The sequence below is a fragment of the Tympanuchus pallidicinctus genome, unplaced genomic scaffold (assembly GCF_026119805.1).
Source record: "Tympanuchus pallidicinctus isolate F22 unplaced genomic scaffold, pur_lepc_1.0 scaffold4, whole genome shotgun sequence".
In the NCBI taxonomy this organism is placed as follows: Eukaryota; Metazoa; Chordata; class Aves; order Galliformes; family Phasianidae; genus Tympanuchus; species Tympanuchus pallidicinctus.
In genome coordinates this window covers 48776005-48786569 of record NW_026294758.1, presented here as the reverse complement: position 1 = coordinate 48786569, position 10565 = coordinate 48776005, and the positions used below count along the sequence as shown (strand labels likewise).

The 10565-nt window shown below is 37.2% G+C and overlaps 1 protein-coding gene across 2 annotated transcripts in view; it reads left to right on the top strand.

Annotated features, from left to right (window-relative positions):
* The window catches only part of MRPS27 (mitochondrial ribosomal protein S27), a 40236-nt gene that overhangs the window by 200 nt on the left and 29471 nt on the right, over positions 1 to 10565 (top strand). Inside the window, exons 2-4 of one of the 2 annotated variants that reach the window (XM_052700709.1) lie at positions 1028 to 1105; positions 5478 to 5548; positions 7131 to 7189. In XM_052700709.1, the coding sequence (XP_052556669.1) occupies positions 1028 to 1105; positions 5478 to 5548; positions 7131 to 7189 (208 nt within the window). The remainder of the gene's footprint in view (positions 1 to 1027; positions 1106 to 5477; positions 5549 to 7130; positions 7190 to 10565) is intronic. The other variant, XM_052700710.1, reaches the window with a different exon arrangement.

Below are 10565 nucleotides of genomic sequence, written 5' to 3'. Positions count from 1 at the left end.
GATATGGTGCAGGGACGGGCTATGCGCGGAGGCACTCGCCAGACGCCGGGACTGGGGCAGCTTTCGCAGAACGCGAGGGACAGAGACGAGTTCTCCGTTCGGATGTGCGGCTCCCAACCTGTCTGCCTATATGGACGCGGATATCCGTGCGGGGCGGACGGCAGCCCACCGAGCCTGAGCAGAATCTGACGAGTGAGGGGGCAGAAGTGTAGTCCAGGCCGATGGTTTTGAAGGGCTGTTTTTGCTTTAAAAAAAAAAAAAAAAAAGCCACCTGTGTGAAGGAATCACAACACTGGGTAATTCTATGGCGTCCTTCCTGTAAAAGTCGAGTTATTTCTTTATCTTCCTTTAGCCAGTTCTGTCCATCGTGCATCTTCAGGACCTTATCATCTGTCAGTGATGCTCAAACATGGCCCATGTTCCTCCATTGGAAGCATTTATTTTGCTTCAGAAAGGAACACAGTCTTCAGAAACTTTCAGATATGAAAAGTATCTGGAAAAAAGTTTGTGAACCCTGTGGATCACAGGAGCTGCAAGCAAAAGAGTTGATCAAATGTGTAATATTTCACAGATGAAAGTTCAGCTTTCATTTCCAGTGAGAAAGCTTTAAGGGTGGAGAAGAACATCAGCCAAGAACAGAGAAACCTTTCTGTGCATATTTGCCACTTATGCCTACATCTAGCTAAGCTCTGACATCTGATGAAAAGGCCCATGAGCACAAGAAGTTGTCCTCTATTGTTCATAATTTCCCACCTTATAAAACATTTTCTTAAATGCACTGTTCAGTTTTGGAAAAAAGACTGTTGTATGCTGGAAAAATCTTTTAGGGGGAACCTCCTCAGTTTGAAAAATAACAAGGTAATGGCATTTCCAGCTCGAGGGAAGTTAAGCTGTTTAGATAGCTACTGCTACTATTGTATAGTTTAATGCGTTTGAGTCAGTGAATGTGATAAAGGTACTTGATAGAAAGTTTATATGCTCGCTTAGATAGTCAACCTGACTTACACAGTGATTTTTTTTTTTTAAGGTAGAAGATCTCTTCTTTCTGCAGCATATGTGGACAGCTCAAAATGGGAAAACAGACAAAAAGAGGAGCATAACCTGGGTGAGAAAAGTTTCTTTATTTTTCCACCATTTTGACAATTGCACCTGAAATAATTTTAGATTACCTCATCACTTAAAAATCCAAACAAAAAAAAAAAAAGGGCCAAAATGCTTCAGTGATTCTGTGTGAAAATCTGCCTAACGCTATGAATGTCTTACATATTCAACGCTGTAATTCTGAAAGAAAGGACTTGTCCATTTACACAATGTTTAGTTTCTACAAGCTTTTTTATTTTATTTCCCACAAAATCCAGACTTTCTATGAATGTCACGTTTTTGTGTGTGAAATCTATAACTGTTTCTGACTACAACTGTTTTAGTTGTAATGCATTGCAAAAGAGGCTCATTCAGTAAATATTAAAGGGCTCTAAAAACCTTCTTAAGTACTTAATTAATATTTTCTTCATAATTTTACAAGAGGGAGAAGTACACTGTATTTGTTAACTGTATCTCAAATTATGAATCTGAAAGAGGAATCAGGAGGTGAAATTTGAGGGCTTTTCTCAAATCAGGAGTACCCATGAAATTATAGTATTTTTAGTGCAGGAATCTATTTGTTATTTGCCTGTAAAGAGGCAAACTGATTTGTCAGTGTTTTATGGTACATGGACCAGAACAGCTGGTAGGGGCTGATTAATATAGCTTGGATCTAGTAGTTCCTTGAAAATCTTTATAGTCAACCAACACGTGGTGTTCAGTCTGTATTTGCAGACATTGACGCCCCCATTGCATTTGAACCTGTCACTTGCAGATAGAATAGAATTAATATTTTGACCAACTTTATAGACAATACTAATCTATTGTAGAGGAAAACGTCATATAACTTCTTGTACAGTCCATGTTTGGCCATTTCCAGGCCTAGCAAGACCTTACAAGCACAGTTTTTGCTGCTGCTCTGCCAAAGATCTTGATCCAAAACAGATAATTGCAATGTGGACTATGCAGAACTACTTTGCATTTTCATTCTGTTGATTCAGTGTCAGCTGTGTTAGCTTTTTCCAAGACTAGGCACACTAGAGATGTTGGCTCTGTTGCTCTCAGTTCCTTGTTGTGCATACAGTCTTCTATGTAGTAAATGGTGATTGTAGCTGGTGTGAATTCTTTGTGTTGAGGAGATGCTGGTTTGTTTTTATTCCATAGTTTCAGAACTGTTATTCTGCAGAACTATGGTATGAGAATGTACTGATGGGGAAAAAACAGGTATTTTTGATTTAAAGATGAAGGTGTTATTTAAATACGTATAAAGCCAGTTTCTGATGCAGTGGTGTGCTGCCATGTCAAACTCACTTACTGCATCTATATAAGAGATATACTACAGATTTACTTCTTTGTAGTATCCGTTTAGCAATCCAAGCATTAGCAGCCAACTCCAGCACACAAAAAAATGCAGGAAAGAAAAAGATTGTATTTTGTGTACACGGAATATATTTTTTAAAATGTAAGTACTATAAATGTCTTATTTTGAAATTTACAAATGTGTGGTGATAGGAAGATAGGGGTTTAGAAGAAATTTGAGCTGTACATACTGAAAAATAGAAAGCAACAGAACAGGAGGCGTGGCTGGACTTTGCATAGTGTTTCAGTTGGTTTGTTGCTAAAAAAGGGTAAAATTAAGTAATAGTAGGTATCCTGATGAGAAAGATTGCAATTATCCAAACCTAAGAGGTCTGCAAAATTCAAGTGAGATCGATAATGGTTCTTTTTTGTTTGTTTTAAAAAAATCTCCTGATACCTGAAATAGCTTATCTGAAACACCAGGTGGCAGCGCTTCCTTTGCAAACTCTTGTTTCCAATTGAAGTAGTCTTTGGTACAAGGCTGTGGATCTTTCCAGAAGCTGCCAGGAATGTGGATAAACAGAGAAATGTGAAACATAAGCTTTACTCACTTCAGCCTTCCTTCATGTTTTTCTTTCTGAAAAACCTGGGGCTCAGTTGAATGAGCTTTTAAGATGCTGTCTCATCTGTGGGTTTCTGACCTGTCCTGGACCACTTCAGGGCGTTAAGGTTAGCTCATGTTCTGTGACCTTACGTTCTAAAATCATTAAAATTCTGCATGTGAACTCTCCCAGTGTAGATGTGTATGTAACAGTCTTGAAATTAAGGCTTCTTATTTATTGGAATTACATTGTCCTTATATACTTGATGTTTCCTGAGGTGGACTTTTCATCTTTGTGAGCACCTAGATAAAAGAAATGCTAGACTCAGGAGTTGAATATAGCCTACAGTGGTTTTAGATATCACCTTCCAGTTTCCAGTGAGGTGTTTAACAGAAGTTGTTCTGGAGTAGATAATTATGCCCCAACCTGTGCATCTGTCAGATCCCTGTTGCAAATGCAGGAGATTTCTGATTTAATACTTTCCTGAAAACACAGATGATGAATGTTGGCTGATAGTTGGCTTGATATGTTTAGGTGAGAACCTAGCCATTTCCTGTCAAGTTGACGTGGCGGTAGCATTTCTCTTCTCTTATTTTTATCACTGCTAGAAATGCCCTTTGTAGTCTTTACCTGTGTGCTCTTTCTTGAGTGCTGGAGAAACAGGAAATGCAAAGTGAAATATGGATACTTTCTGTAAGGATATTTCCACAGAAAATGCTTTACCATGTAAAGGTTGATCTGCTCGCTTAGTGGCTTTGTAGTGTTATATGGTTTTGATGGCCTGTGTCATTTCAGCATCCCATATTGTATTTTGCAAGAGCTGCTCCTTGCCTTGGCACCTTTGCTCTCAATTTCCCTTTCATTTCACGTTGATGAAATACTCTCTTAGTTGGAGATAAGCTGCTTGTCAAAGATGATGTTTTTGGTATTCCTGAGAATACTTTCAAGTGTCTTAGGAGGGAAGGTGTTACGTAAATACAAAATTAATGGTATGCAGCAGACAGCGGCATTATCCAAACTGAAGGGTCAAGCAAGATTTCTCGTTTATTATAGCAAAAAGTATTTGCATGTGCCTTGTAATTTTAGAGTAGCTGTAAGATTAGGGTAGCACTGCATACAGTTTATAGCGTTAGAACTGTATACCTCTCAGTGTTAACTGGTGGTACAAGAACAATTTAACTTTTTCTATGGTTACTGGTACAGTGCTGCTTTCTGTCCTTTCCAGTATTGCCAGAATAAGTGGTTTGGTCATTTCTGATATGGCACTCACTTCAGGGGTTGAGGTCAGATGACATTTATGGAAAATGAATTGTAACAAGCCAAGCCATCAGCTCTTGCAGTGCAGTCAATGGAACTTTGTGTCATGCAACGCAAAAAAGAAAAAGAGGTGAAAGTGATACAGATAATAAATATATTGTATTCCTGTGCATGGAAAACTGAAGGAAGAGAGTATGATTGGAGTCTCTAAATATTATAGATTAAATGTCATCAGTTCTTGTCTAACAGCTGATGGTGAACAGTTTAGTCTCTGAGTCATTAGTTTCTGGTAATAGTACAAAACTAAAACTATAGATTAAATTCATGAAGTTCAGTGTTAATCTACCTGTTCCGCAGACAAAAGCTTACAATTCCTGTATGGCCAATTTAATATTGTTAGATGACTGCTGAAGCAAAATGCTATTAAGTTAATAAGGCACTGGCACAGGGCCCAGTTTGATTAACAGAATTTCTTCTGACCTGTTGTTTGTGGCTGTAGGGTATATGAGGATGGTATGGCTTGCTTTTGTGTTTCTTTGTTTTACCAAAGAAGAAAGGACGAACACCAGAGGCACTGTCCAGCATGTGTGAAGCTCGAAAGCAAACATAAATTATCAGGACATCTGCTTAGGCTTTTTAGATGAGTTATATTCGTTACCTTATCCAAGACATTATAAGGTTGAGAACCTTTCCATAAATTATTTCCTGTTGGAGTATTTAAAAATAATTTAAAATATTATTTTTATACAACTTCAAAATGAAATAAGGAATCAGTTAATTTCATGGAATCCTTAGAGTTGGAAGGGATCTTTAAAGGTCATCTAGTCCAGTTCTGCTGCAATGAACAGGGACGTGCACAGCTCAGTCAGGTTGCCCAAGGCCTTATCCAGCCTTGCCTTGAAAGTCTCCAGGGATGGGACATCAATTTCATCTCTCAGCAACCTGTTCTTAGTGTCTCCTCATCCTCACTGTAAAAGACTTTTTCCTTATATCTAACATAAATCTCCAACCTCCTTAAGCTTGAAAGCATTTCCCCTTGTGTCACAACAGATGGTACTAAAGAGTGTCCCCTTCTTTCCTGTAACTCCCCTTTAAACATTGAAGGGCTGTTATCAGGTCACCTTGGAGCCTTCTGTTCTCCAAGCTGAACAGCCCCAGCTGTTCCAAGTTACGCGATAACTCTGGAAGTTTTTCTGTAATATTGGTTGATTAAATATACTATTCTTCTTTTTTCTCCAGCTGAATTAGCCAACTTAATGGACAGAACCTATGAAAGAAAGCTGCCTGTCAGCTCTTTGACAATAGCCCGGGTAAGAAAATTATTTCCAATCATGAAGTGATGGAAATGACAATGATGGAAATGACAATGGAATGCTTATGAAATCAAGGGAGCTCAGAGGATATAAATGATATCACCTCTGCTGTGAACTGTGGGATTATAAATGTCTTGTTATACTGTTCAATTGCTGTATAAAACTGTTTTATTGTTTCTTTGAGCTCATTAGTTAGCACCTGGACTGTTGAGTCTTCAAAGCAGAGATAGAACTTTTTCTCAGTAAAGCTGGGTTTGAATTTGTTAGTGGGCTACAGTTTTTCATAATACAGATTTCCTCCCTTCCTGTGTTTTCTGTATTTATTAGTGAGAGCTTATAATGTCCTCTAAGGTACTTCATAAGAACCCAGGCTGCTAAGGAAATGCAGTGTGTTAACATAGTGCCTATATTCTGAATCACCACTGCGGTAACAGTGTACTGGTACACTAATGCTAATTAGAATTCGTTAGCACTATTATCCATAGAGTCACAGAACAATTTGTGCAGTTACTGAACGTCCTTGATTATTGGCTCTGAAACTAACCATAGAGGAAATGGATGTTCTTCTCCTTTTTACTGCTTAATCAGATTTACTTTGTACCCTCCTCCTGTTCCTGCTTTGGGCTGACCTCTGCACTGGTTAAGTAACATTTTCAAATTTTCAAACAGCCTGCCCTTCTAGTAACTGGATCTCACATAAAATTCAGATTTTCTAAAATGAAGTACACAGGCATGCTGTTGCCACGCTCAGAGATGATCTATGTATACATATATATATGATGAAAGTTAAGAATCTAAAAAACAAGCACCAGTCGGCTTAAACTGTAATTTTTAGCTTATTCTTAGGTTAAAAAGAAGCTCTGATCTTCCTTACTTGTTTATGTATTCTGAGCTAAAGACATTGTGTAACTTTATGCTCATGTTGAACATACCAGAAAAGAAGATTCACTGTTAGCGTAGGAGGAAGTCTGATCAAAAACTTTGCTTTTGTAGTTGATAACACTGGGAATTTTGTGAGGTTTTATGTGGGAGGAAGGTTGTGCTTTGCAGCTTGGCGGTTGATTTTTTTTTTTTTCTTACCATTATTTGTATGTGTGGTAAAACAGAAGATGCCATCATCCTTCAGAATTTATAGTGTGAATGTGCAAAACAGGCGAAGGGGAAAAGAAAGCTTTTTAGAAATAGAGCAAGCGAATGTTAAGACTCACTGAAAATTGGAAAAAAAGTTAGAAATTGAATGCACGCTTAAGGGATGTGTTTTAAGAAAAAAAAAAAAAAAAGAAAAAAGCAAGCAAAATAGTGTGTACTGTGCTGCAGGGACATGGTTCTCTGATTGTCCCCGTGTGCGATACGTAGCATTGCTTATAGCTTGGGGAGAGTTGGCTGAACTTAGAAAGATTTTACTTTCTGCAGCCTAGAAGAAACCTGATTAGGAGCAACTGAAGACTTGAAGATGTCCATTATTGTCAGATACCTAAATATGCAGAACAAATTTGTTGTGTGTATCCAAGTGACATTTTCTTCTAATATGCTAGATAAGTGCTCCCTCTTAAGCTTTTATTTCTTATTTTTTAACCAGTTTGTTGACAACATTTCTTCACGAGAGGAAGTGGATCAGGCTGAATATTACCTTTACAAGTAAGTGTCTTTACTAAAAACATAATCTTTGAAAAATACAAATAAATATCATAAAGTCTTGACCTTTTAAGACTGTGACCCGTTTATGTGCTGTAAAAATACATGTGTCTGCTATCCTTCAACTCACACCCAAGGGCTTTTTTGATAACTTCCCCTTTGTTTTGGCTATTTTCTTTCCAGACCTCTGCCATTAAGTTCTGCCAGGCATGTTAGTCTGAGCTGCTGAGCAGCTAAAACTACTTCCAGTGATGATTTAAATTATTGATGCTGGTGTTATAAGGAATTACATCTGTTCACAGTATTTCCTTCTCTAGCTTTTTTTGTCTTTCAAGCGATAATTTAATTAAAATTGCTATATGCATTCTGTAAGTGCAGGAAAACTAGCTTGTTTTCTCAGAATGAATGTAACTGTAAACTGGATTGCTGTGGTCATGATCAAGACAGCAAGGCTAAACAGAATATGGTTTTGTTGCTTTTAAAAAAAAAATCTTCCTTGTTCTCTCTGTCCCAGATATTAACTTCATTGCAGGCATTGTTAGGGTTTTCTGCAACTAATTTGTGTTGCTTCTAGTATCAGGTTGAACACTTGCTTGCTTCAGATTGATACATCTCAATATCGACTTTGAGAGGGCAGTAAATCTCACTGATCTCTAAAATAGATTAGTACTTTCATGGATGATTACATACACATTTTGAGACATAGATTTCCTCCTGGAGAAAGTAAACAGTATTATCAAAGTGGATGAGAAAGCATGTTTACAAACAATGCCATGTGGCTATGTGTAAATAACAATTGTTGTTACTTTAATGAAGAAGTTTATGGTATGGATGCTTTAAGTAAACTCATAGTTGTAAGTGCATGAGTGCATGGTACTTAAGATCTCTGTGATCTTCTGGTATTTCTGGGCAATAACTGAACCTCAGCTTCAAGCTGTATTTAAAAGAGTCCATGTTGCTATTACAAGTGATATCTTACAATGAAAAAATAAAAGCAGAAGGAAGAATCTTTTATAAAAAGTGCAGGTTAGGGAAGCTTCAGTTACTTCTGGACCAAATTTCATTTGTCCTGTCATATGAAGTTTAGAAATCATTCTGGGATTCTTCAGCAGGCCCTGGAGAGAAGAAAACAGGGAAGTCAAGTCTCTTTAAGACTTTTTTTTTTTTTTTAATTATTACTATTTTACAGATGCACTGTTAGTATCTTGTTTTAGCATTCTTGAAGCTTATTACATGAAAAGAGCCACAGAGACTCCAGTTCTCACTGGTTGAGTTGGGGCATCAGGGCAGACAAGAGGAAAGTTTGATGGTTTGATTTCTGAAAGTAAAATCCTGATAGTAGAATTAGATGTTCATTCGTAATGTATCTTAACAGCTTTTTCTTTCTTCTTGAAAACAGGAAGATGAGAGAGTGGCAAAAACTTAGAAATACCAAAAATCTTCTGTAGTAAAAGGAAGAAAATAGAGGGTGAACTCTAACATAAGTATCTTCCTCCCTCTCCATCTATGGCTGGTTAGTACCTCAGTTTGAAATACAGGACTTTTTGTATCTTTAAAAGCACTTTGTAAAGTAGAGGTTTGCAGTTCAAAAATAATTGCAGTTATTTACAACTGCTCTAGGATATAATTCTCCTGCAGTTAGTAAGATTAGTTACCTGTGCATCAAGTATGATCATTTGAAATTGATACAAATTTTAGTAGCTGATAAGGAGAAAATAGGATACCAATGTGTATAGTTGGAATTTTTTTAAATGTGTTTCCTTATAATGTTGCTTGGTTCTGCTATTGTAAAATGATTAATCTTTTGGTGATGTTAGTGTCAGTTTTCCAGGAGACTTCATTCTAGCATGTTACATGAAACTATTCTCAAAGCGCATTAGCATGCAGGTAATGAAACACAGTATAAAGAGGTCTGTAATTCATGTGAAAACTTAAAAATCCCAATTATAACGTAAGCTTCCCTTTCAAATGAAAATAAGTTTGCTAGCTTCAGGAAATACAAGATGTGGTTGGTACCCACAAGATCTCTTTTATTATTCTTTACGTTTTGTGCTTAGGCTAGAGTTCAAATGGAGGACATGTTTATAAAGATATCTCTTGGCAGCTGAGAGGATGTTGTCACAGAGTCCTGCAAAAGTGGCCACATCATGAGACTTGAGGTGGAAGAGAGGGAGAGTTAAAAAATAGAGAAGCTTTGTCAAGAAATCTTTTTCTAGCTCGTTACTTCCCTAATGAAAAACAGTTCAAAGCACTTTTTTTTTTTTCTGTGATGACAGTGAGCTTTTTGAAAAAAGAGAAAGCTGTGTCACTGAAAAAGTTTTTTTATATCTTAAATCCATTGTGAACAAGTGGCATGTATGTTTCCTGGTAAACTGCCTGTATGTGCTTTTGCCTGAATGCAAGATACCCCCAGAGTTCTATGTTTTGCCTCATAACTACTTACAGAGTGTAAAGGAGAATTTTAATGTCTATCCTCAATGTTGTGTGTTTCTGTCAATCTGAGTTAAAGGGTAGTCACTTTCAAAGCACTTAAAAGTTTGGAAGATGTTTATGGTATGAAAGGGCAAGCTGTGCCAGTGGGAGGATTCAGGGGAAGAACAGTGGCATTTCCATTTTCACTGTGTGTTTTTTTTCTGGAAGATGAGAGTGCCAGAGCTTGTAAGCTTTGTAGAGTAGGCTTTTCTTCTGTTATGTCAGACAGGACATAGTTCTGAAAAGTAGTATTTTGGAGTATCACTATAACATGTTCAGGAGCACAAAAGACAATGTACACGTTATATTTAGTCCTGTTTCAACTTTTTGTGCATTTAAAATATTGAATATCTAGCCACACTGTCTCCACAGAGGATCTTGAGCTCTCAAAAATAGTTATGTGGAGACTGCTATGCAACACTGTGGAGCGTGTCAGTAAAATGGTAAAGGCATGACATCACCTGCTTTCAGTACTCCTCTTTTTGTTCTCTTCTGAATATCTCCCCACCCAAACTGTCAGACTTAAAAATCCTTTCATCTCCTAGGATCTCAGTAGAAGTACTAATCAGAATGCACTTTCTGCTAGATCAAAGACCTGCAGTTTGCCTTACTTCGTCCTGTCTCACTGAAATGTCACTATTTCTCACATCAGGGTGGTTTTCAGATGATCAAAACATTAGCATAATGGCGGTTTTATGGTGAGGTAACTTGCTGATGGAGTATATAGATTTTGTGCCAAGAATGATTTTCAATGTGTTTGAAAGCTATTGTGGAAATTTTATGTTGAGGTTCCTTGATAGGTTTTTTAATTGCATTGAACTCGTGACCTTGGTGTAGAAAAAAAAAAAAGTATATTGTCAGTAAAGTGCAGATGTTTGTCTGTGGATCTGATTTTCAAATGTGAAAC